At 37.9% G+C, this 26,194-nt stretch overlaps 2 protein-coding genes across 4 annotated transcripts in view; one reads left to right on the forward strand and one right to left on the reverse strand.

The window, feature by feature from the left end:
- The window catches only part of LOC145465862 (RNA cytosine-C(5)-methyltransferase NSUN2-like), a 46,885-nt gene extending 26,772 nt beyond the window's left edge, over positions 1–20,113 (reverse strand). Inside the window, exons 1-9 of one of the 3 annotated variants that reach the window (XM_081449619.1) lie at positions 20,046–20,113; positions 17,869–17,964; positions 16,737–16,831; positions 8,374–8,478; positions 7,204–7,309; positions 6,703–6,774; positions 6,144–6,228; positions 3,891–4,027; positions 22–80 (exon numbers count right to left, since the gene is read on the reverse strand). In XM_081449619.1, the coding sequence (XP_081305745.1) occupies positions 22–80; positions 3,891–4,027; positions 6,144–6,228; positions 6,703–6,774; positions 7,204–7,309; positions 8,374–8,478; positions 16,737–16,831; positions 17,869–17,964; positions 20,046–20,066 (776 nt within the window). In that variant the 5' untranslated portion in view covers positions 20,067–20,113. The other 2 variants (XM_081449620.1, XM_081449621.1) reach the window with 2 other exon arrangements.
- An 89-nt stretch (positions 20,114–20,202) lies between these two features.
- The window catches only part of LOC145465865 (U3 small nucleolar RNA-associated protein 4 homolog), a 35,227-nt gene continuing 29,235 nt past the window's right edge, over positions 20,203–26,194 (forward strand). Inside the window, exons 1-3 of the mRNA XM_081449624.1 lie at positions 20,203–20,386; positions 23,159–23,213; positions 24,771–24,890. Of these exons, the coding sequence (XP_081305750.1) occupies positions 20,268–20,386; positions 23,159–23,213; positions 24,771–24,890 (294 nt within the window). The 5' untranslated portion in view covers positions 20,203–20,267. The remainder of the gene's footprint in view (positions 20,387–23,158; positions 23,214–24,770; positions 24,891–26,194) is intronic.

The raw sequence follows: 26,194 nt of genomic DNA on the forward strand, positions 1-26,194 counted from the left end.
AAGATATTTATAGCAACTGACCTACATGGGACATCACAGAGGATTCTGTCAAATATTAAAGGAATCTTCTTATCATCTTCCTAATTGAAAGAAACATATCACACAAAGCTGTTGCAACTAAATACGAATTGTAAAAAAAGTAACTTTGTGTTCAACATCCAAATGGCAACACCTTCACCTGGGGCATATGTTTCTCAATTTTGTACATGTATTGTATTTGACTGGAAAATTGTTCATTCCATTTTTTACATTCAAAGTTACAGTACAAAAATGCCAAGAGAAGAGAAAAGAGAAACAATAAGATAATGGCAAATTATTACATTGAATTTGCATGTAGAGCTTCATGTATATTAAAGAAAATGTCTATGATCAAAATAGCTTCCCAAGATGTGTCTGGAAATGACACCTTAAGTCAAACTTCACTCTGTGTGTGTTTATAAGCTATAGGATTAACTTTACCCTGATGGCGACATAACAATTTCTCACACACCTCAGAGAGCCATTGTCAAGCTGACAGCCACCAACTGACTCTTTTATTTCTCAAACCAAGTCAGCCTAACATTATACAAAATGTAGGCAAAAACAGAGTAATATGAAAAAACAGATATACATGACTGTAAGCTTAGTAAGACTCTATGCTGACAATCTTAATAAAGAATATCTACCTAGCTTATTGAGAGTGTATGTTATCAACTCAAACGAAGGGTTGGGTGAGAACTGGGGCTCTGAAATATTCAACAGCAATGGCGAACAGCAAAAAAAAAAAACAACTGACCAACAACACTGAGCACGTGACTCAAAAAACAATCCCTGGAGCCCAGGCCCCAGCGGTGTGTGAGAAAACATTTTCCACTTATTTCATACCTCAGTCAGTGAAAAATACAACTTATTACAGATATGTAATCATTCGAAGTGTTAACTTGAGCTTGAGATACAGTTCTGACTGGATGAATAAGAATGATCATATGGATTTCATGTCTTTTTGCAGGATTTCACCCAGGGGGTGGGGGTTACTTTAGGAATTTCTGGGTGGGGATGTGTGGCTGGGACCCTGGAACCCTTAGCCTATACCAAAGCTAGTTCAGCTGAATTTTGCTCCCCTATATTAGAGTAATCAGTATTAAAACCACCAATTTCTGTCTGAATCCAGACTTTTGACAGTTATATCCAGTAGGGTTTTATGATAGTCATCTATCGATGCTGTTGAGAATGTGTAGCAAAAATTTAAAGTTGCCGATTTCATTTTTTTATATTTTTGAGTGGCAATTCCTGGTTTCCTTAGTCTAGATAAAATCTTCCACCAACTGGTCAGTTTCATGAAAAATAATACCCTATTCTAGACCCAAATGCTCTAACTTATATACCCTATCCTAGAGTAAACTGCTTGAAAACCATACCCTTCACAGCGGCACATACCTATATAGCCCATATATGGCAGTACCCCTCCCCTGGGGATTTCACAAGGAATTCATACAGAGGCTTTAACTGCCAACTGCTAGGCATCACCCTTGTCAGCCGTTGACCAGGAACTATGGTAGTTTTGGCAGCTAGCAATGGGACTACAGTTCCTGGTGCCACCAGCGGCAGATGCCACTGGGTGATACCTGGTCAGGCGTAATAGCCGCAAGCGTGTGGTGTATGCACAAGGAGAGTCCAGGCAGCAGAGAGCTTTACTGGATGCAGTTTAATAAGATCAGATTTAGGCACTGCGCGATGACTGCCAGATCCAGTTGGATGCTGCCTCAACTTCTTCTTGAAGAGCCTTGATTGTTGCTCGGAGAGCTTTCTTTGGGAGTCCGATGTTTGACAGGAAGGACCTGGTTGATCTTGGAATGAAGCCGTGGCAACCGACTTCGACGGGTATAACACTGCAGGCCCAGCCACGATCTTTACAGCTAGCATGGAGAGGCTTGTAACGGGTTCTCTTGCGTTCGTTAGCAAAGTCAAAGTTCCCTTCCCAAGGCACAGTTAGTTCGACCAGATGTACGCATTTACGGGAGTCAGACCAGATTACGATGTCTGGGCGCACAGTTGTGATGGCAATGTGACATGGAAAATGCAGGGCTTTAGATAGATCAGCCAGCATTTGCCAGTCTTGGGCACCCTTAAGTAGCCTCGACTGTTTCGCTCTCTTCACAGTGGCTGGTTGGGGCTGCTCACCTTCCCTGTGGAACTTGATGCCTTGATTTGTTACCTCCTTAACTGGTGCCTTATTAGTGCTGGCGCATTGGTCCTGTGTGGCTTCGGCTATAACCCACAACACTTTGTTGTGCCTCCAGGTGTACTTCTGAAGTGACTTATTGCAAGCCGTTAACACATGCTCTAGAGTGGCACGCGTTTGGTTGCATGCGCGGCAAATGTCGTCGTCGATAATACCCCACTGTTTGAGGTTTGTAGGCATAGGAAGGAGGTCGTACGTAGACCTCAGTAGGAAGCTGATCCTCAGTGGCTCCATCTGGGCAAGGGTGGGCCAGCTGAGTTTTCTCTGTTCTGCCTCTTCCCAGCACGACCAAGCACACTGTTTAGCGAACCCAGCTGCTGTAGCTGATCTTCTTTCTTTGTCGATGGCGCGTACCTCCTCGATGACCATCTCACGACGGCCTTTTGGACCCTGCGCAGAGAACCAGCGATGTACGTTATTACCCAGACCAGCTCTACTATCTTGCACCGCACCTACGATGTCCTTAGTTCGAAGGCTGGCTTCTGCTTCAGCTATGGCCTGTTCAGCAGTCCATTTCCGGCCAGATTTCATCACGGGTTGTACCTCGCGGAATATTTGGTCAGGCGAATCCCGGAGCATCATGTGGAGACGCACCTTGCCAGCCTTAAATTCATCCACAATGGAAGAAAGTGGTAGCTGTACCTTTGCCGAGCGGCTGTACAGCCTGACAGTTGTAAAGCTGGGAGGGACCCCTAGCCATTTTCTGAGGCATTTGCTGACGTGCCGTTGGATTGCCTCAACATGAGTGAGTGTTACCTCGTAAATCTGTAGTGGCCAAAGCAGACGAGGAAGGAGGCCATGCTGGAAAATCCATGCCTTCAGCTTTCCAGGGAGATCTGTCTCATTGATGGCTATTAAACCTTCCTTTGCCGTTTTCTCAATTTCGGTACCGCGATGGCGGTCAGTAAGTGGGATGCTACACCACCGGGCAAGACTCTTTACAGGTTGCTCTTTAACGGTTGGAATCTGGTCGCCACCAATGGAGAAGTGGATTTCTTTGACTTGTCCTGGCACGATGGAGAGACTGCGGCATTTCTTGGGCTTGGCTTTCATACGGCACCATGCAAAAAGCTCATTCAGGCACTGAAGGAGGAGCTCTGTCTCAGTCCTGGATTCAGTGAGAGTTGTAACATCGTCCATAAACGCTTTCATTGGTGGTAGCACTATGCCTCCATCCACTATCTCCCCCTCAGTTGCATCTTTGGCTCCCCGTAACAGCATCTCCATACACATGATGAACAAGAGTGGAGAGATGACGCAGCCCATCATGTTGCCAATCTCCAACAATTGCCAGTTGGTTGTGTAGCGCTGGGTAGTAAAGCGCATGAAGGCTGAGTCGAAGTACTTTTGCTGGAGCACTTTGATATTAGAATTCTCCATCCCTCTTCTTCTTCACCTACTGCTGGGTAGGAAACTTATCAATTTCATAAACATACTGTAGACATCATACCATGTAATGTGATGGAATAGTGAATGTCTCCAGAATGTTCTATGTTGGGGCCCTTGGTTAGCATGGTATTCTCTTAAAAATGAAAATCAAATTTTGATTTAACTGAACAGCAGATTTCTATGAAATTCCCTCATAGGAAATGGAAAAAAACCCAAGAAACAAACTAAAATTCACTCAATATGAATATATATTTCTGATTCACTAGACAAGACAACTTACTCCTTTTATAAACATGGCAGGGAAGAGAGCAGCATCATGGTTTGTAATCAAACAACAAGGACTGTGAAGCCTTTTGCTTTGATGAACCAGCATATAACATCTTCTGTTCTGAAGTTCATTGGCTACTACAAGCCCATCTAAAAAGAATATTTAAACAATGACGTGAAACAAAAAAAAAACAATGGATGAACTAAGACAAGGAAGCTTTACCTCAAACATGTAAAATAAGTTAATCAACAGTTACAATTTCAGGGTATTAGAAAATGGTATTCATACTGGTTCTCAAAGCCATTCAAGTAATCCAATATACAATTTGCTTCTGAACAAGAATATAGCAACTGCTCAAAACTACCTTAATACCAAGAACTATACTTGTATCTACTAGTAGTAATCGTAGATTAAAGAGTGCATTCGAGTTTTGGTAGGCTTGATATGTTAAAAAAAAAACCAAAAATTCTAGGGACAGCATATTTTTGTGCCTGAGCTGTTAGGTAGGCATGAAATTGGTCTCCCTTCAGCAGGGGCGAAAACAAATGAATTGATCGCAAAGCAGGCTTGGTATGTTAAAAAAAGGAAAATTATAGGGAAAGCATTTTGTGCCTGAGCTGTTAGGTAGGCATGAAATTGGTCTCCCTTCAGCAGGGGTGAAAACAAATGAATTGATTGCAAAGCAGGCTTGGTATATTAAAAAAAAATATTCTAGGGACAGCATTTTGTTTCTGAGCTGTTAGGTAGGCGTGAAATTGGTCTCCCTTCAGCAGGGGCAAAAACAAATGAATTGATAAAAAAACAAAAATTCTAGGGAAAGCATTTTGTGCCTGAGCTGTTAGGTAGGCGTGAAATTGGTCTCCCTTCAGCAGGGGCAAAAACAAATGAATTGATCGCAAAGCAACTGCATACGAGAGGGTTTGTTCTTGTTTATACATGTGTTGTGTAATACTAGTTAGGACCGGTCAGTAAAAAACATGGACTGCAGTCACGAGGCTGCATTTAGTCCACAGACCCATTTTATACCTGAGTCCACGCGTGTTTTATGCCCAGTCCAGAATGCTTAGTCCGCATTTTATACCTAGGTCTGTGTTTTATACCCAGTCCATAGTCTGTAGTCTGCAGTGCGCAGTCTGCAGTCCCTAGTGCATGCTTTATTGCTGGTTTTCAGTGTCGTGCCATTCAAAATAGATAAAAATAAAATTCAAAACCATTCAATAGATAAAAGTCCAGAATCTGGAAAATGAAAGACGGTAAATATGCAAAGACTCTCGCCAAGATTCTGGTCACAGCAATTTTTCTTATGCAAGATATGCAGAGAAATTTTTTACCGTCTTGGCTTTGGGGTAACAGCTACAGGGCATTTTCACTTCCGAAACAATGAAACGGAGGACATGTTGGTGTACCAAAGCAACCCTGTGGGAGTTGAACTATTTTCCTATGTAAATACTTTTGTTGCATTTATGTTACATAGTTTGCGCACATAAACTCATTTCCCCCTTTGATTTATTCAGCAGGAAGCAGCGTTGGTTTTGGTCGAAGAGAAGAGGGTACACAACATGCAGCCAAACTACAGCTTTCTGTTGGCACGAAAAGTTGTGCACATTTCGTTAAGACATGTCTGCAAGGTTTTAAATGCCATTAACACTGACTTCGAACTTCAAATAAACGACTTATCTGTTACACTCTTCAATAAGCTACCTCGAAAAGTTGCACACATTTCGTGAAGACATGTCTTCAAGGTTTTTAAATGCCAATAACACTGCCTTCGAACTTTAAATAAACAACTTCAGTATCCGCCACAGTCCACAATAAGCTTCCTCGTCACTCCAAAGTCCGCAATATTGCGCAGCACTCAAAACATGGACATGATGTCATTTGCCTCTTTAGAATTTTTTGGGGGGACCAAATTGGTGGCCCCAGATTAATAGATCTTGAATTTTTCTGCATTATGCGATTAGAACTGCATTCTGTCGGACGCAACAAAAAGTTAGGATCTTTACAGAAGAAATCTTCTCAATTTAAAAGGAGAGGATAGTAGAGCTAACAATCTCATTATTTGACATCTTCTGTAGTCCTGAATATAGCTCTTGTGAACTGCATTTTGTTGCTTTTTCACATGAAGAGAAACACCACCCTTTAAAAGAACTTTAAAGTTGATTTATGGTTGTGTCCAACTCTTGCTGAATGTGATTTTGATATAAAGGTTTACTGTTAGTAGTTCATTTGACACAGAATACAATGTGTAAATCAAAAGTAAGTTACCAGGTATTCCTGATGATTCCTCGCCATGAAGAAGTTCAATAAGTTGAACAGTTTTGGAACCAGGAGCAGCACAAGCATCCAGTATCTATAAACAATACAGTTGTAAATTTACCACAAACCATGTTTGCACATAGAACTGAATTATCTGAAAACCATTTCCATGACTTGTACAGTGTCACGTCATTGGCAAAGTTTAAAAAAATTCTGTAGGTGGGGTTTTTCAAAAATTTAGGTTGGTTTTGAACCCTACCTACAGAAGTTTTTTAAACTTTGCCAAAAGTTGCATCTTATAATGCTTATCAAAAGTTGATAATATAAAAAAATTTCAACATGCCGTTTTTGAATTAAAAGCCCCTAAAGCTGTAATTAATGGTGTTTTTAGGAGGTCATGCCGTTGCTACGGTAACCTATTGTGTCACAAAAATGATAACAACATGTGCATGAATGATTGGGCAGTTTTATGATACCATGATTGTAGCATCAAGTGAAAAAGAGCGGTTATAACAACCCATCAAAATCTAAGCGCTGGAAACTGTTTTGAGCCACCTTAATCACCGACCTTTTGACCTGGTTTGACATCTAAAAGTAAAGGAGGAATCATACTGACAGCCTCTTGACGACTGATGTTTCCCTGTCAGTAAAAACACAACAACAAAAATTACAGCTACGAGTTGTGCAGTAAAGGTGTGACTCATAGTAGTTTTTGACAGGATAACAATAATCTTAACTTATGACCTGAATATGAATTGTGGAAAAAATGGTCCTTGATGGGAGACTTACCCTCCACCAGGGCCCCCGGGCCATTGATAGCCAAGCATATATGTGAAGACAGTTGTCTTTCCTTCCCAGATTCACACATGCTCTTAGTTTATATACCCTTTTAGTAGAATGTCCCTAGTCGATGTGTCAAAAGAATTTCCATTTATTACCAACAAGTACATGCACAACCCACAGTGAACTAAAATTATGCTTATGGACACAAACTTCACAGGGTTCAGCTTGAGTAACTAGATCCACATGAAATAACAGAAATTTTCAAGTTTCTTTCAATACATGTTACCGTTTCTGTTTCCTGAACCAGAAAATTGTGAAACTTGTCCATGCATGAAGATTTTCTGATAAATTTCTTAGTAACATTAATTTGCCAAGCTAACTCATCAGGATACCTGGTGAGATAAAACAACTATGTTTAATAAGTAGTGTTCATTTTATCAAAATGTGTGACATGTGTCAAGAGAACTGACTATGTGATCAAAAAAAAAGATGGCACATTTTAACTGCAATAAATGATCTAGTGCCGGGAGTAGCAGAGCAACCAACCAGTGTATGCTGAATCCCTGGATTAAGAAAAGGTTTCTTATTAACCTCTGACGCCACTTCATGTTAGCATTCACAGACAGAACATTGTTAGAAACAAAACTTTATGTGTACCATAAATCCTTGAATTTACATCCGGGGCGCTTATTTAGAAGAAGACAGGGGGTGCTTATTCGAGGGGGGCGCTTATTTAATTTTCCCAAATCGTGGCCTAACATGATCATTTTTTTAATACATCATCTGCGTGTTAGCAACAACATAAGCTGTTTATCCACACAAAAAGCTGATCCTAAAGTTTAAATCGCAGCACGGTTAGTTCTTAACGTGTTCAACGTGCTCACTTAATGTGTTCACAAACTGAAACAACGTACAAATCTAATACTACATCATGTAGTATTAGATCCTTTGTTGTCTCATTACTCGTCTACAAAATGGGAGGAGGGGAGAGGAGCGCTTATTGGAGGGGAGCGTTTATTTTAAATTTCGGCCAATAGGAGGGGCACATTCGAAGGGGGCGCTTATTTGAGGGGGGCGCTAATTCAAGGATTTATAGTATGTCTCATAGTGCAAATTCAGTACAACCATGCTTCATTGTTAAAATGTTTCACTACAATTTCTCAACAGGCTTGTCACCGCATAATAACATGCCTAAGAAACTGCATTTCCTGCTCTGACTAAGAAGGACAATATGGCTGAATATGAAAATAAATTAAAACCACACTCAGTTAACCCATAACCTGCACCTTTCAAGTGTAAACCTCTTAAGCTTCATCAAAGAAAACATTATTATTTACTTCCGAAACAAAAACAGCTGTTGGAGAGGTGCTAAAACCTAGGATTTGCATGAAAACAATACTAAATGTAAGAAAATAATGAGCAGACATGATAACCCAACACACACAAGGTTTTTTACCATGTGAGGGGTCTTGGAGGATCAGCCTTTCCTCCATCAACCTGCACACTCTGTAGATCGTCAAGAAAAAATTTCCTGATAGCATTTAACAGTTCTTGAGCATGACTGTTGATTAAAAGAGTTTGGTTAGATTAACCTGTCAGACAGACTAGCACAAGTTACACTTTACTTATTAAGGACATAAAAGACCCTTGTTCTCATTGTATATTACTTGAGAGACCAAAGCTGCCAATAACAAAATATTAATGAGACTGTAGGTGTGACCCGGGAAAGGACTCCCATATAAAAAGGTCACGGGTGCTTGTCATACTTTTTAGGGGTTAAAAAAAGTGGTTTTAGTACCTCTTAGGGTGTTCAGCCTGAAAAGTTCCACAGCAAGAGCTTTTGTGATACCCTTTAGGGTATTGAACCGAAAAATATATGACAGGAGATATTTGAAAATCAAACGATTTTTAATTTTGTCTCAGAATTGGTACCTCTTAGGGGTGAAAAAAAATTTCAAGCCACACCTGCAATACAGGATCTTGGTACAGTACCTCGTAAGGGTCCTTTTCAAAATTTCTGACAGGTAACCATGTCCTTTTTTTACAGTAGTCTCCCTCCCAGGGGGGGTGAAGGGGGGCAAGTTTGAAGGACTCTTGGAAGATACAGTGTAAGAAAGTACAAAATCTTGGGGGGGAATTAAAGACTCAAACTGTTATCTGTTATAATTCAAAACAATAATTCAAACTAAAGCAAGTGCAAAACTTCATTCAGCACAATCACAAGGCTGAATATAGCCTGTGTTACAGGCTCCGGCTGCAAGGGCCAAGAAGGAACTAGCGGAGAGTGAAGTGGCAAAGGGGGGTTGGGGTGGGGCGATGGGAAGGCAGAAGCTGTGGACAAAGGTTTTACGCTGCCATTTCCAGGCACCTGCTGTGCACTAGATTCTAGTACTGGCTCTAATTGGTCAGATCACTGATTGTTGACAGGTTTGATTGACATGTGCAGTTTTTTTCAGGGGCCAATGCAATTAAAATTTGCATATAGCAGTCAAAGCCATAATAGAGTGTTTTCATGTAATGTCATCAAATTCTTAAATCCAAAACTAAAGAGCCACCAAAGCATAAGAGGTACTGAAGTTACAACTGTTTACAACTTTCCAGCTCAATGGCGCCCTTCATTTGGAAAGCAGCACATTTTGAATTTCAAAGTCATGGCGGTGCGTGACATAAAGCTACGATCGTGTTTGTCGAAAAATATGTATTTATCTCGTGATTTTTAGCCATTTTAAGACGTCATATTTAGAAAAGTCCCTATTTAAATGTTTATTTATTCAGTGCAGATGATCTTGTCCCAGATAACCAAAGAAAGTTCCAGATGTTAACACTATTTTCCAGCTGCCACATTGGTGTACCACAGAGGAACACCAAAATGATGGCTCCATACTAGGCTCTGTAAATTTGTGCGGAACATTTTCATTGTAATATCACAATTTCTTGACCTTATCCACTGAATGGTTTTTGATTTTATATTTTATTGCGTGACAATGAAAACACTCTATTAAAATCAATTGCAATCTCTGACTGAAATTATGGAAATTTCAGATTTCTTTCCACTCGATTTGGGAAAAGTTTAGTGTACAATGGTGTTGACAGCCTGTACACATACAATCCTTTACTCGCCTTCAATAGTTCATTACATCACAATACATTTTACATGATATACAAGAAATGGCAGGAGATCTAGCAAGCTCTACTGAGCTTTTTTAAAGATCCCCACTACTACACATCTACTACTGTTCATGAAATTTGCACATTAACTGTTTTCTTTTGATTTTGGTCTCACATAATAAAGTAGCTCTCCCTGGCAAAAATCCTCACAGGATCTTTGAGGATCTTTGAAGATCTTCAAGGACCTGCCAAAGATCCTTAAAGATAAGGATCTTTTAAGGATCCTTTAAAGATCTCAAAAAGATATTCAAAGATCTTTGATGTAAAGATCTTTCAAGGATCCTTGGTAAGATCCTAACAGGATCTTTGCTAGGATCCTTCAAGATCCTTGAGGGTTCATTGAGATCTTTGAAAGATCTTTAAGGAAATCTTTTGAAGGATCTTACAAAGATCTTTGCCAAGATCCTTCAAGATCTTCAAGGATTTCATCAAGATCTTGCAAAGATCCTTGGTAAGATTCTGGCTCTGACCCTTGACTCTGAAAAGCCCCGTGGGTACGAGCCAATAAAGTATGTATGCATGTATGTATGTAAGATCCTAACAGGATCTTTGCTAGGATCCTTCAAGATCCTTGAAGATCCAATGAGGATCTTTGAAAGTTCTTCAAGGAATTTTTTTTGAAGGATCCTGCAAAGATTTTTGCTAAAATCCTCCAAGATATTCGAGGGTTTGATCACGATCTTGCAAAGATCTCTGGTAATCTTCACTAGCCAAGTAGGATCCTTGAAAATCCTAGATGAGGATCCTTTACAGATCTTAATAGGATTCTTGGAAGGATCTTGTAAAGTTTGTTAGACTAATTCCAACAGGTGTTCAATGTAAGACTGTACATGCACATGTGATTATCAGCTTGTCAGCTGATAAACATAGGCACGCAAAGCGTGCAAGAGTTATTTTTTGTGAAGTCTCAGAGATAGCAGCATTCATGGAACTGTTTACAGTAATGATTGGGTTAATTTGACAAGTTTTTTCAGTTGCGATGTACAGCAAGAAAGAAACTGGGAATTTATGCTGTACATACGGTAAGATAACTAAATAGTAAGCCATAAAATGTTTCACTGAACAAATGACAGCAATCTGACACTTATCCAGATTAATGTAGATACCATCTTATTTTCTAACAGGCAATTTGATTCTTCTTTGATACAACCCACACTGTGATTTGTGTGACACGTGCACATGCATAACTCACTCACTGATCACACAGCCCTTCCAACCCTCAAGAGTAATTTTTGCTCAAAAATGCTCAAGTTAAGAGAACTTTTCGCATTTTATACAAGTCGTAAGTTTACCCTTTTTACACAACACAACACAACAATACTACCTCACCAAAAATTGAAAGAAAGAGAAAAAAACTCTCTGACACATTGAAAGTCTGATTTAATTAAACTGCACTTTAACTTGGTGCCACGCAGTCTTCAAAGAACATTTGAACAGTTTTCATAATTCTACCTTTAAAAGAATGTCATAAAATGCCCATCAAATAAAAATATTAAACTACTACTGCAGAGACGTAAAAACTGTCCAGAAATGAAAGCTTCTTTTTTGGTTTAATTTCTTGGGAACAATAGCCGATAACTTGTCAGCTCTAACTGAATTTACTCCCATATAAAAAACAAAAGTGTTAAGTTACCATTTGTAACTAAAAATAGCAAACATCTTGTGGGAACAAGTGGTGACGATTCATTAGCTCTAATTGAATTTACTCCCTTGTGAAAAACAAGAGTGTCAAATTACCCTTTGTTACTAAAAAATAAAAATATCTCATTATATTTGCATGCAACAAGAACAAAACAATCGTTACCTGAACTTACCATTGTAAACATTAGAACTCTTTCAAATCTAAATAGTCTCATCTCCTCTAAAACATGTCCTAAGAACTAGACGCAACTATTCGTGACCTCTAATTGAATTTACTCCTTGTGAAAAACAAAAGTATCAAATTACCTTTGTAACTAAAAATTAAAACATCTTGATCCATTTGCATATTACTAACTCATGAACTGTTTCAAAACTCAAGGCTGATCTCGGTCATAACTAAACTCCTCAGCCTAACCCACTGAAAATGTCGAAGTAAGCCCAATATATGAATACTTCCTCCTCTTTTATAGAAGAATAAATATGGCTGTTCTAAACTGTATCAGGATGAAATCTTCTCACATACTTTTTACCTTTACAACAAGAAATTTGATTGGCTGTTTATAGTAGATCCAATCTGATTGGTGTGACATACATATATCTCTCTCTCACTCACTCATCCACTGACCCGTCCATAACATGACCCGATGCGCCGACTAAGAGGCATTTTTTTTACAAAAAAATAACTCAATTATTTAGAACACCTTAGAACTGTATATAATAATTAATACTACAGTTTGCCCTTATGTTGATTTAATCCATGTCTTTTGCATTGCAAAATATGTAAAAAAAATAATCTATTTTAATAATTTAAAAATGGCAAAGTACATCTTAGTGATAAAATATTAAATTTTATTCTGTATTATTTGTCAATTCAAGATTCGCTAAATTGTAACACTGTAAATCATGATTTTACTGCAGCAAAAAACTACAACTTACAATAATCTACAAATTCCATCACCAATGTTCAAACAAGAATAATTTTAAGTTTGATCACGGAAATCTGGATGAGGGAAGCTCAAATCGACTATTCATGTTGACATTCAGTTTTCTTTTAGAAACATACACTACAAAGCAGTTAGTTTACCTTTGGGAATACAGAAGGTTGAATGAGAAAGAGATGACAATCGCATGCCAAAATGAGACTTAAGCTTAAGTTCAAGCTTTAACCTTCAAGCTTTATCTCTTCATCAAGACTTATGCTTCTCACAAGTAGATAGTTTTCCAACTCTTCAAGACAAATGATGTCTGCAAGTGATGTCTTAATACTTTCCAGCCTATGCGTGGCCTCTAGAGTCACTGAAACAGAGTTAAGGTGGCTTATTACAGTTTTGATGGATTATAACAGCCATCTCTCTTGAAAAATGTTCCAAGATGTTTTTCCTTTCTCTATTTACTGTTTGCTCAAGTCTTTTATCATTCTATGTGAAACTTGAACAATTAAACCTTAACAAGGAGCCAAAATGAACAAACGAGTAGCTAAGGAGAGACTGGGCACTAGTTTTTCTCAAAATCTAACCGTATGACCCCACCTCAAACTTTCAGGAATAAGAAATTGGCTCTGATTTAACATTCATCCAAAGTAAAATGAAAATCGGTAAGACATATTTTTTGCAAACTAAGAAAAAATAATGTGAAATCAAAAATAGCTCAAAATCACTCTTACAGATTTTTTTTTTAAATCTTGGCTCTAAACATGATTCACCCCGACAAATCAACTGAGGAAATTTCATCATGAGTTGTACGGTAGGTTTTCAAGCTATACTTGATCAAAGACTGAATTTTACAACCTTGGACGAGAATTGAATTCCGCATGCCCTTTATTTAAGTGCGCACTCATTTGACACCATGTATCACGTGTGAGAAAGTAAGAGTAAATTACAGCACTTTTACTGGTTGTTTATTGAGCTTTTTTGTCATGTTTTTTAGGCCCTAGGCTTAAACACATGTTTGAACGGAGTTTGAAACTATTGCTACGTATACCGAAGTGATTTAACGTCTTTCAAAGGATGAAGTGGTTTTCGTTTCTTCTTAGGGTTACTTGCGTCATTTTTTCCTGTGCGATTAATCCTGAAGTCTGGCAGGCAATCAAAGCACGTACTAGTGAGCCTCCGAAAAACTGTAGTAAGCCACCTTAAAAGCTGAATTTGAACTGATGCTAGGCACGAGACGCCATCTTGGATTTGAATGTTGATAAGAACCTGGGAACGAGTCCCATGACCTATGATGCAATGCTCTAATAATACTAATACTAATACTAATACTAATAATAATAATAATAATAATAATAATAATAATCTCTGCTCTGAGAAAGGAGCGTGTTAATTTCAACAGTTATTCGAACAGAATTGCATCAGGAATGATGTTTATAAGCAACAAAATCTAGTTCTTTTGGCCCTAAAAGAAATTGTAAGCATAAAGAATCATAAGGCCTCTGGATTAAGACTTTAAATGGTGTTTTGATGATCAGCACTGCAAAGAAATTTATCCCTAAACTTGATCTTGGCTGGGGAGGCGCGGTGGCCTCGTGGTTAGTGTGCTCATCTCTGGATCGAGCGGTCCGGGTTCAAGCCCTGGCCGGCGACATTGTATTGTGTACTTGGGCAAGACACTTTACTCTCACAGTGCCTCTCTCTACCCAGGTGTATAAATGGGTACCGACAAACTTAATGCTGGGGGTAACCCTGCAATGGACTAGCATCCCATCCAGGGGGGAGTAGAAATACTCCTAGTCACTTCATGCTACAGAAACCGGGATAAGCTCTGGCCTGACGGGCCACTTGGCTCGTATACAAAATTAACCTTACCTTTACCTTTTTTATCTTGGCAACATGCTGCAGAAATTGTGAGTGTCTTTCTTCTTGTACAATCATAACTTAAATTTAAAGCTTGTCATAGAAGTTGATCTGAAATTGTGTTTCTGTTATGAGCAGTTGCTTTTAACTTACATGTACATGAAACCTTCAGAGGTCAATGTACATTGTACATGTATTTAGCTGATATTAATTTCATGTTGCTGTGTGCTTCTGTTCTAGTTATTCACTGGTTATCAACCCATTGACTCCTGGACCTTTTTGCCAAAAACACATTTTTTGGACATTTTGGAGATTTTCAGGCTGGATATGGGCCAAATTAGCTCCAATCTACTGAAAAAGGCATTTGCAACATGACAGCATGCCTGATCCCTACCTCAATTATCCGGATCTCTTGATTATCTGGACTTTTTCTCTAGTCCCAATTTTGTCATGAATATTTGTTATTCATGATCAAGATCCGTAGCAATATTCGTTTTAAAACTATAGCATTAAAAAGGGCAGTCAAAAGCAAGTTTGTTTTGCTTTTAAAGAGCAAAAGCAGCGCTCGCATGCATCGTAACCAATGAAGAACACTCCAATGAGTTGTGATAGGCTCAGAGTTGAGTGGTTCAAGATATACAGTAGGCCTATATTGTTTTCCAAACGATTTGTAAAAGGGTTGTTCCACGATGAAATGTTGCTTTATTTAAACAGTTTCGGTCTTCATTAATATCCATATTTTCGATTATCTGAACCCTCAATTATCCGGACTATTTCGTCTAGTCCCAACGAGTCTGGATAATTGAGGTTCGACTGTATTAATTTTCAACTTGTTTCATTCAAGCTATTACCTTCTCATCAAGTTGCAGACATTATTTATTTGTTTGAAGATGATTTCCAGTCTGTACTGTGCACTCTTGAGCGTTTGTTTACGTATTTATTTGAGACATCACAAAATGTACTACTTACATGAACTAAATTCAAAGTTTCATGTCAACCTCCACTATGGATACAAAGCTTTATGCTTTGTTCTTTCTCATATCACTTGATGAAACAGCTTCACAGCAGTAAAAATCAATGAAGCTGTTGGAGAAAGAACTTGAAAGGCCTCAAAGATAAGGTACGTGGTTTGTGATGAATAACATCGATTTGCATTCCATCAAGTGAGACACATAAACTTTAGGGTGCTGAGGCAGTACACAGCACAGAATCGAAATAATTTTTAAGGCTTCTTTTTTGTTTTAGTGATATGCGTCTTTTTTTATGAAAAACACAAATAATATGAAGAGAATTTAGGTTCACAACTTCTGAAAAACTTAGTAAGAATTATTACACAAACAAAATTTATGTTCACAAGTATTTTCTTTTTTTTTTTTTTTTCATTTGCAAATTGTGGACATATCCTTTGTTAAAACGCTTAATGTTGGGGCCTGAGTCACCTGAAATCTGGTGAAATGTTGTGTGTCCTTAAATCTGATAAAAACTAATGCATGTAATTATTAGAACTGTACAATTTGGACAAAGATCTTTGAGGCTATTGCAAGATCTTAACAAGCTGAGCAAGATCCTTGCCAATGTTCTTAGGGATCTTGCAAAATTCTTTATCAAGATCCTCAAAGATCCTGGTCAAGATTTTCAAGGGTCTTTGAGGATCTTCAAGGATCTTCAAAATTTTTGCCAGGATCTTCAAAGTTCTTCCCAAGATCCTTAAAGATCCTTCAAGATCTTGGCAAGATCTTTGAAGATCTTGTGAAGGTATTGCCAAGATCTTTGAAGATCCTTGAGGATCCTCAAGGATCCTTCAAGATCTTTCGCAAGATCCTTGAAGATCCTGGCAAGAAGTTTTAAGATCCTTGAAGATCCTTGAGGGTCCTTAAAAGTCTTGACCAGTATCTTTAAAGATCTTGATGAAGATCCTCACAAAGATCCTCACAAAGATCCTCACAAAGATCCTCATAAAGATCCTCAAGGATCCTTGAAGATAAGATTTTAACCAGGGAGAGTCTTACTGGCTCTCATAGTTATCAAGTACCATATATTAAAATTCTGGGGGCTGACGCTGTAAAATTCTCAATTAGTTTTAAAGCCTCTACCTAAGGATACTGTAATAATTTTATGAAGTTTACTTCAGTGCATGTCTAGTGACCCCAACATGTCAGACATGTTGAGAATTCGATACTGGTTCTACTATTATTTTTTAATTTAATCTTCTTTTTACCTTCTTGTTCCTGTAATACGAAATGTGCTTGGAAGTTCTCTCTGTATTGCTTCAATAAATGAAGGAAACTCTTCTTCAGGAACTATTTGCTGAATCTGTATTAATTAGAGAGACTATCACTGTACAATAATTTGTCAAACATAATTCCCACCAATAAAAAAACCATGTCGATGTGTGTTTCTGATCTTCTAATTTAATTTACACGTAGTTACTAAAACACATTAGCACATGATAGTAAATGGTTTGAGCTGTGGAAGAGTATCAGTAGTTCACCTACTGGGATTGTCTGGGTAAGGGTAGAACTTTCTGAAAAGACTATAGAGACGACTTCCACTCAGAATGTTGAAATTAATTGGTTTACAGTGTACATCTTTGATATATTGTCAAAACAAGGTATCCTCTAACCAGTATCACATGACCACATTGCAGGCTCAAGTTTAGAGCTCATGGAGGCCACATGGTTTTTTTTTAAGTTGACCACTGTGCAGGTAATGGTTTTCGATTGGATTGCAAGCTCAAACCAGGTTAACTTGTTATAATCAGGGGCCAGGTTGTTCGGAAGCTGGTCAATGCTAACACAGAATTAAAAGTGAACAAAAGTATAAATTTTCCTTGCATAAAGATGTTTCTCACTGCTTCTGTTTAGTGTAATTTTAGATTATTCAAACTCCAAACAGAAGGCCAAACGATATGAACAGAAAACCTCACTGCAAGGTTACAAAACTAAAATAAAAATTCTTGCTTATCCTGGCTTAGCTTTATTAGACTTTGAACAGCCTGGCGTTCAACAGCCCGGCATTGTGCATGCATCAGATTTTCAAATTTTTAACATATCTTGTTCTTTATGTTAAACATCGATATTCTTGTTAAAATAAGGTATTTTCACAGTAGTTGTAAAATGTAACACATCTCCTAGGTAGGTCTCCTGTAAGAACTCATGTAAAACAAGTTTGCAACAATTGTCGGCAAAAGGCACCAAATGGACTGGGGGATGCTAACAATTTTCCAGATATTCCCTTCAAAGAGAACATCCCAATATGTGACTACTTAAGACTATAACTGATATCATTCATAACAAGCATGTCCTTTCCATTTATCAAACTTTCATTACAATCAAATTGCATTTCCTTACCTTGTAATATTGATCAAACAAATCATTTTTTCTTACAAATTCCACCCACTGCATTGGTGCTTTAGCTCCTGACCTCTTTGCTGGTCTGGATCTCTCCTGAAAAGTTAATACCACAACAATTAAATGAGATTTTGTGTCTGGGCCATGGGTAGGTGTGTGAAAGTACACTATGCTCCTGCACTCAGTGTAAGACCTCTTGCCAACCCCTGTCAACTTGGAAGCTGAATAAGTCAAAGGTGTTTCATTGTGTAGGTGGTAGGAGAGGATCTCTGGTACACATCCTTGCTAGATGTGAGAAGGTTCTCCATTAGTATACCTTGCAACATAACCAGGTGTTAGAAGTCCTAGCCTCTACTACTGAAAACAACACTACTGTAAAATCAAGGTCCCTGACCCATCAATACTGGGGACTTTGTTTGTAAAGAAAGCTGAAAGAGAGCCAAGCAGAGGTCTGCTTTTTTTTTCTGATACAGTATTAACTATGGTGTGAAGCCATGGTGACTAGAAGATACATGTATGCTAGCAGATCTATGCATTCTCCTTTTTTCCACCTACTGTAAGATCACTGTGACCTCTCTTTCCCGTGATAAGTAGGTAATATATCAAACACAAAAGACCGTGTTTGACCACATTTCCAAACACCAAGAAGAGAGTTGAAAATACGGCACATAGCGAAGTATTTTTGATGAATTTCAAGGTGTTTAGAAATGTGGTCAAACTATATCTTGAGTGTTTGACATATCTTCTCAACCGAAACTAAAACTAAGGAGAAAACTGAGAAATAAAATCGTAAAAATCTATGCTAATTAAGATCAGATATCCAAACACCGTCACGGTCATGATTTCCTTTGTTTAAACTTGATGAATTATTAATGAGTTTGAGAAGTAAGTACATGCAACGTTATCTGGTGATCTGCTGCTGTGGGTTTAAACTGGACACTGTTCTTCGAAAATTCAACATAAGCCGCAACTTGTGGCGAAAATGTGAGCATTTTTTTTTTTTTCAATATTTAGCTTAGGGCTGGGTCACACTAGTTTTGGAGCAAATTTAAATATTTCCAATTTTTGGCCAGGAAAAAAATTGGCAAAAATTTTGCAAGTTCCAAATTTTGGCAGTGGTTGCTAAACCAACATGTTGGAACCAAAATGTTAGTGATTGAAATATACGTCACAAGATCTACCGATTTCTCAATTAAGTATTTTATAAGATTCCATGCGAGAGTTACATGTAAACTCTTCGCAGATTTTTCTCCATGCTGCATGTTCTTGACTCTCCGTTCTACAGCAACTCGTGATTTTTCGGCCCATAATTAGATGAGCAGATTTTGATTGGCTTGCATTTGTGTTGTTGCCTGTGCCACTTGTGATCTAAGAAGACTGTCTCACTGAAACCGTCTCTTCAAATTGCTGCCAGTAACTGGATTCAGGGTACGAGTCAAGAATTTGAATAAAAAACGCTGCTCATATTCCTTGTTTGCATTGAAATAACTGTAAAAAGCATCAGATGGACTGGGTAATAAAATGATTTTGTCTCGCTGTCGCACGTGCCAAACTGGACTAGCCATCAAAGTTATTTTCTCGCCATAATTTTATCCAGACATGTTTTAAAAAACATGACAGTTAAATGGTTAAAAAAAAAAAACAAAATTGTTTGTTTTGCCAAAATTTGGAAGCCTCCGAGGCAGCACTTTGGCTTCTTTGAAGATTGGCAAAATTTTGGCAATCCACAAAAATTTGGCAAGTTTTGAGAGTTGGGGTCGCACTTATTTTGCGCTACTTGTTGACAAATTTATTACTTAAACAAACAAAATTGGCTCTAGTGCGACCCGGGCCTTAGGTGTCAGAGATCTGTGTAGTCATTATCATACAAGTTTGCCCACAGTCATCAACTGCAGGTTTACAGGCTATATGAAAGTAAGTGTTATATGCTTCACACTAACCTTCATAGCCTGTATAGCCTGCTGTGTACAACTACTCTAAATTTGTCTCTAGGCAACTGAAGAACGACACCAGAGCAAGTCAGTAGAAGACAAGAGTCATAGGTCGAAGACTCGACCGACTCGACTTGGGTCGACAAACGGGTTCTTTCCCCGCCCGTCTTATGAATTTTCCATTCTATCAGACGTTTATACGGAGAGGTCTGAGTGCTACTTTAAGCTTTAAATATAAAACCTTACCCTTCGGCTCCTTTTACCCATATCGAATACCAAAATCCACACACAAACAGCGCTCAGACCTTCTTCACACACGTGATGGCAAAGGAAACTTTGGCTTACATGACATATCGACTTACATTGCTGACTGTATCCTACTGCTGACCAAGAGAATCTGGGGCTCTATTTCCCTAATTTGTATTTATTTTACATCGAGACAATTCTTATCAACAAGTAGATCGTTTAATGGCCTGTAAAACGAAGTATACAGTGCATAGGGTTCGATTCATAGAGTATGTACCTCAAGCAATTCACTGCATGGCAGTTGAAGACTGTAATGAACCGTGCAGACTTGCTTTATCAAGGTAAGGTGGATACCTCACATCTCGTGGATCCACGTGGTGTTCGCAACAGCTAAGACTGCGATTTGTAGAGAGCAATACTTAACTTGTACTATCTTTCAGTTAATAATACAAGAAGTGTAAATCAAAGATTGTTTTAAACTTAGTTAGCTTCAATTTGATTGGTTTCAGTTGCGGTTAAATACAGGAATTGCACCACGCTAAACTGTACTCCGGCAGCCTAAATACCAGCCTGACAGCACGCAGGTTAGCCTGAGTACAGTAGTGTTTCGGTTAGTGTAAGTTAGCACTGACTTGGGAATGGTTAGCTCTGCCTTTAATAAGGTGCATTTCCTGTATTTAGCTGCAGGTGTGATTTCCTCACTAGGCCATTCCATTCAATATCTGCACCCCCCCCCCCCCCATCCCGCTGCCCTGTTGAGGAACTTTGAATTCTACCCCCTCAGGAAAGTAAACTTTTTACCCCAACAAAGTAGAATCAAAGTGCCGACAGACACCTCCCCCTTCACAATTCATTAAAAGATCAATGGTGCCAACACAGTCACTCCCTCAGAAACAGCCTTTAAAGACTCCCCCTCCCCTTCCCCCTCAGATTTCCGGATGCCTCAATAGGGAAGCTGGGGGGTTGCAGATTAAAAACTGGAATGGCCCACTGTACATATGCTTGATATTGTTTCCTTTTAAAACTTTAATTTGGCAGGGTGTCTGGAAAACCCGAATAGCGAATAGTCCTGAATAGTGTGAATAGTCTCAAATAGTGCGAATAGTGGTGAACAGCCACAAAAAGTGGCGAATAGTCATCAATAGTCATCAATAGTCACCGTTTTAGATCTAATATATCCTGTGTTAATTAATTATCCAAATGAGCAACAGAATTTCAGTGAATTTATTACCTTTTCTTCTCCGGACTCAGGCTAGGGCTGTCCATTGCCAACATTACTAAGAAAACAGAAAACACAAGGATAGCCTAATAAAGATGTATTTACGCTTTTGCAGCGGTTAAAACAGAAGAAATTACGTGTAGAAACACCTTTTGTCCTGATAAGCGTTTGTGCTTTCTAGTGGGAAAATCCCATCCTATGTTGCTTCGAGGTTTTGACTGCGAGATACTGGGTACCCTAATTGCTAGGATTTGCCACTATTTATTACTATGCGCCACTATTCGAGACTGTTCGCCACTATTCACACTATTCGATGCAACTATTCGCACTACTCATACTATTCGCTATTCACTATTCAGGACGATTCGTTGTTCACTATTCGCGACTATTCGCTATTTACTATTTGGGTTTTCCAGACACCCAATTTGGCGTCCCCGTGAGCTTCACATTGAATGCACTTTAGTACAGTCAACCCAAGTTAATACAGTATTGTAGAAATCTAGCTACTTTGGACATATTTAAGCTCGCATAAGTTAATTGGCTGGACGTGATTTAATTAATGCAGTGTCTAGATGACTCAAAAGCTTCATGCCACCAGCTTCCTTTTGTAGTGATAAACGAAGGAAAAGGTTTCTGAAGGGCAAAGCTTCCTTGCTTCCTTACAAAACCTCCTAATTTTTGCAATAGTGAGAATGACCAAACAGTGATTGAAATGTTGTTCATTTTTACCTGTAATTCTTTTGGTGAATGGTTTTTAAAACACCTATGTTGATAATATTCACATCATCATTAAATCTCAGCCTTACACAGCATTGGTCTGAAAATTGGTATTCTGGCTATTTAAAACTCCAGTAGTTAAATTCATTTAGCTGTAGCTACATGTAAAAGTTCAGTAATTATTGGTCACAAGACCAACCATTGCAAAAGGCATATTGTAATAGTAACACAAAAATTGGAAAATTGCCTGACTTCCAGACCTGAAGTACAGTCGAACCTGTATTAAGCAGCACTGTATAAAGCAGTCAGTTTTCAAAGTCTAATAATATTCACATCATCATTAAATCTCAGCCTTACACAGCATTGGTCTGAAAATTGGTATTCTGGCTATTTAAAACTCCAAAGTCCCGAAAATTGACCTCTATTAAGCGGTCACCTCTTAAGCGGTTGTGGTCACCATTTACGAAGTCCCAACGGGACTTTTACTATTGTCTTGCCTTGATTAAAGGGTCACACAGTGTCAATTACTTGTTCATACAGTTCCTAATAATGTAACACACGAGGTACAACAAATGATTTCCTTGTTTATTTTCGCACATCATTAAAAGTCGGAAATGAATGTTTCTAATTTGAGGTCAACTGTCTTTTCAGCACTGATTGTATTTGAACTGTTTTTCTTGCAACCTGTATTAGGCGGTCCCTGAGGGACTGACCACTTAATACAGGTTCAACTGTATTTTAAAGAGGCTGTCTGGGTGCAAGACATCTAGACACACTGCAATAAGCACTTTAATTTACTGATTCAGAATAATATAATGATCAAGCCCAGTATTTATCATGATAAGGTTAATATATATTCCCGTGAATTTCATAGTTAACTCAAGGTTGTAAGTCCTCTCCGCAAACGTGCTGGTTTAGACTGGAGCTTATAACAAGAATCAAATTAATGTTAATTTTACTATACATTCTTACAATTGATTCAGTAGGTATCACTTTTAATTAGTTTAATTTGAAATTATTCAAGAACTCACTTTATGCTATTGATGTCTGAGAACATCATTTTGTGGTAACTGTATCTATCAGAAAATACTATTTAATTACAGGATTTCTTCAATTATGTACCTGCACACCATTATGCTGCCATTAAATTTTTATTGAATCCTTTTTTCCCTATCAGGGCAGATAGTAGTATAGAGATATGGAATTTCAAAGAAAATTGGTATCAGGAAACTGTAAGTTAAAAATTATTTATATTTCATTTATTAAGTAAATATTTTGTTGTGTTCTCTGACACCCCTTTGTTACATAGCTTCCGTTTAAAGCACAAGTAGGTTAGTTCAGAGAAATTTCAGAGCAACTACACAATGCATGGCCACTTTTGAAGGTGCATATATTTAGTGGCTCATTTGGCTCAGTAGTGGATAAAAGAACAAGGAATAAATTTTCAATTTATATGCTAAGTCCTAGGTCTATATATTTATATATTTAGTGGCTCGTTTGGCTCGGCAGTGGATGACAAAGGAGCAAACGAGCCAAATGAGCCAGCTCGTTTGGTGGATGATTAAATGTGGCCGTGTATTCTGTAGCTTAGCCGAAATTTCCATTCACAATTGACATGATATACAAGTGACACACATGCCAATAATTTATAATGTAGGTTTCTATTTAAAATAAGTGCAAAGGTCAATATACACTGGAGCCCTGAATTGGATCATGCTTTTCATGCTGAATGATGTATATCACTAGCTTCAGAAATTTAGAGTAGTGTCAAGTGCTGTCACTATGCTTTACCAAAACAAACCTTACTTTTCTTCCTGACTGCAAGGAAATATCCACTGAGATCATGGAGCAATCTTATGATGCCTTAAATAAAATTTTAGAGAGGCAAACCTAGGAAATTTCAAACAAATGGCTATGACACCTCTTGAACAAGTAGTAAAATAATTAGAGCAGCCATTCGACAAAAAAGATTCACTCAATTTTTTTAATGGTTAGTGTTTAGATAGAAGGGAAAATATGTGGAAAGGAATGGGGAATATAAATGATTATGTATTCTGCTCATAAAACAACAATAAATTTGAAAACTAGTGTATTCCATTATTTTGCCAGGAGAAATGTTTTTTCCATTTGCTTTGTCAAATGAATATTAAACCTATGATGTTATAAAAAATGTATGATTTTGTCATCTTGCAAGTAATTAAGGTTCAACTGTAAGTAGTATTGTTCACAATGTATTGCTGTTTTATGTAATGTTAGTATGTTTTTTTTATTTCTTTTTAAAAAAAAAAATTTTTTTTACAAAAAATATTAGTAAATTGCTGATTTGACAGAAAAATACGCTCTTTAATGTTAAGTCTCCGCAAGATTTATTGTAGTTAATTCTGACTAGCTAGTCTAAAACAAGAACTCTCTCAGTCTCTCTTTTTATTGAAACTCCTGCAACATTTCCTCTAAGAGCAGAGCACACTCATCAAGATATAGCTTATAATTATCTCATTCACAATAAATATTGTTATTATTAACATTATATTTAACACCTCATGATGTAACAAATTGTAGTCTGGTTTTATTTTGTTTCTTTCTATCAAATTATTATTGCACTACCAATCCCAACTTGTGCAATTTCACCATAACAGTGCCTCAATATCTTGATGATTTTGCAACATTTAGTAAACTTTTACACAATAGTCAGCCGTTAAGCTATATTCAAGCTTTAATGACGATAACTGAGTGGTTAAAACCACTTGATGTTTCATTTATCATTTCTTGATCTCTTGTTCACATGCTAGGTCATTCCTGGTTGTAATGGCACATCAGTAGAATCACTTGAATGGAGTAGAGGGAGATTATTTACAGGAGGTCTTCATGCTGAAATCACTGAATGGGATCTCATCAGCTTACGTCCCAAGGTAATTCATCAACAATATTTTATTGTACATTATATGAAAGATAATATATTTAAACTGCAGTGAAAGATATGAAGACATGATTGATCATCCAAGTTATACACACAGCTTAAGCAGTTGTGAAATTAAAGCCTGAAAAAAATTCAGGTGTGAGAGGGATATAACTGTGATGATCAATCATGTCTTTGACATATCTTTCTCCGCAGTTCAAATATATGATTGTTCATATATATTCACTTTTATACCATGCCATAGAAAATACAGCCAATCAGAATACAGGAAAACCATTGTATATTTGACAGTATTACATCCAACCTTGCCATCATGCACGGCACATATGTTGCATTGACTGTGTTGGTCAATGTACTTTCTAAAAGCTTGTGTGAATACTGTAACGCGCGCGGGCGACAACAACTTCCAGTCAAGGAGTCCAACAGCCAACGGTTTAATTACTCGTATCTCAACGTTTAGCTTACTTGTACATGGCAAGTCTACTAACACACACAGGCTACTACACAACGTGAGTCTCTTATATACGCTATATTACGAGTACATTGCGCATCCCGTACTCGCCATATAACCGTCTCTTAGTCTTAGAACTCTTGCGAGTATACATTCAAATACAACCGTTATATATCTTAGCACGCGCATCATAGCTCGTGCAATCACTATATCAGTTTCATTACATTTCCACCCTTCCAATAAAAGAGATGCGTCCTCGCATCAAGGGTCATCCTAAAGCCAACAACGGTATTTTACATAATCAAAAAAAAACAACGACAACGGAGAAAGCATTAACTTGAAAAAGATCTTTCCCGAAACCTCTAATGTAATTTTGAACTGTTGAGAATTTTCTTGCAATTTTCTTTGCAAACTTAAGCCTTTCAAATAATCAGCAATTTAAAAACGTTTCCTTCATGGGCATTTTAATTCAAGGCTTTTAATAGCAATAGGCAATTCGCATGTAGTGAGTGATTGAGGATGCATGTTAACACTATTAGCAACCTAGTAAATATAATTGCTGTTTCCAAAGATGCCAGAAGCTTTATGCCTGATTTAGAATAGCCATCATCAACCCAAAATACCCCTGGGGAGACCAATCAAACGAGCTAAAACTGCAGCAATTTGAGATCAGTGACTTGATATTGCAGGAAATTAGGGCAAGATTTGGCTTGTGGTTTGCTAATCGCAAATTTGGGTATGGTTGATTCTCATATTGCTCACGTTTAGTAACTGTTTGAAAATGCAGGGCAACAAAGTTAGTAATTCATGATTTGTGGGCTCCATTCCACTGGGTAATGAATGAA

This window comes from Orbicella franksi, chromosome 13, assembly GCF_964199315.1.
Source record: "Orbicella franksi chromosome 13, jaOrbFran1.1, whole genome shotgun sequence".
In the NCBI taxonomy this organism is placed as follows: Eukaryota; Metazoa; Cnidaria; class Anthozoa; order Scleractinia; family Merulinidae; genus Orbicella; species Orbicella franksi.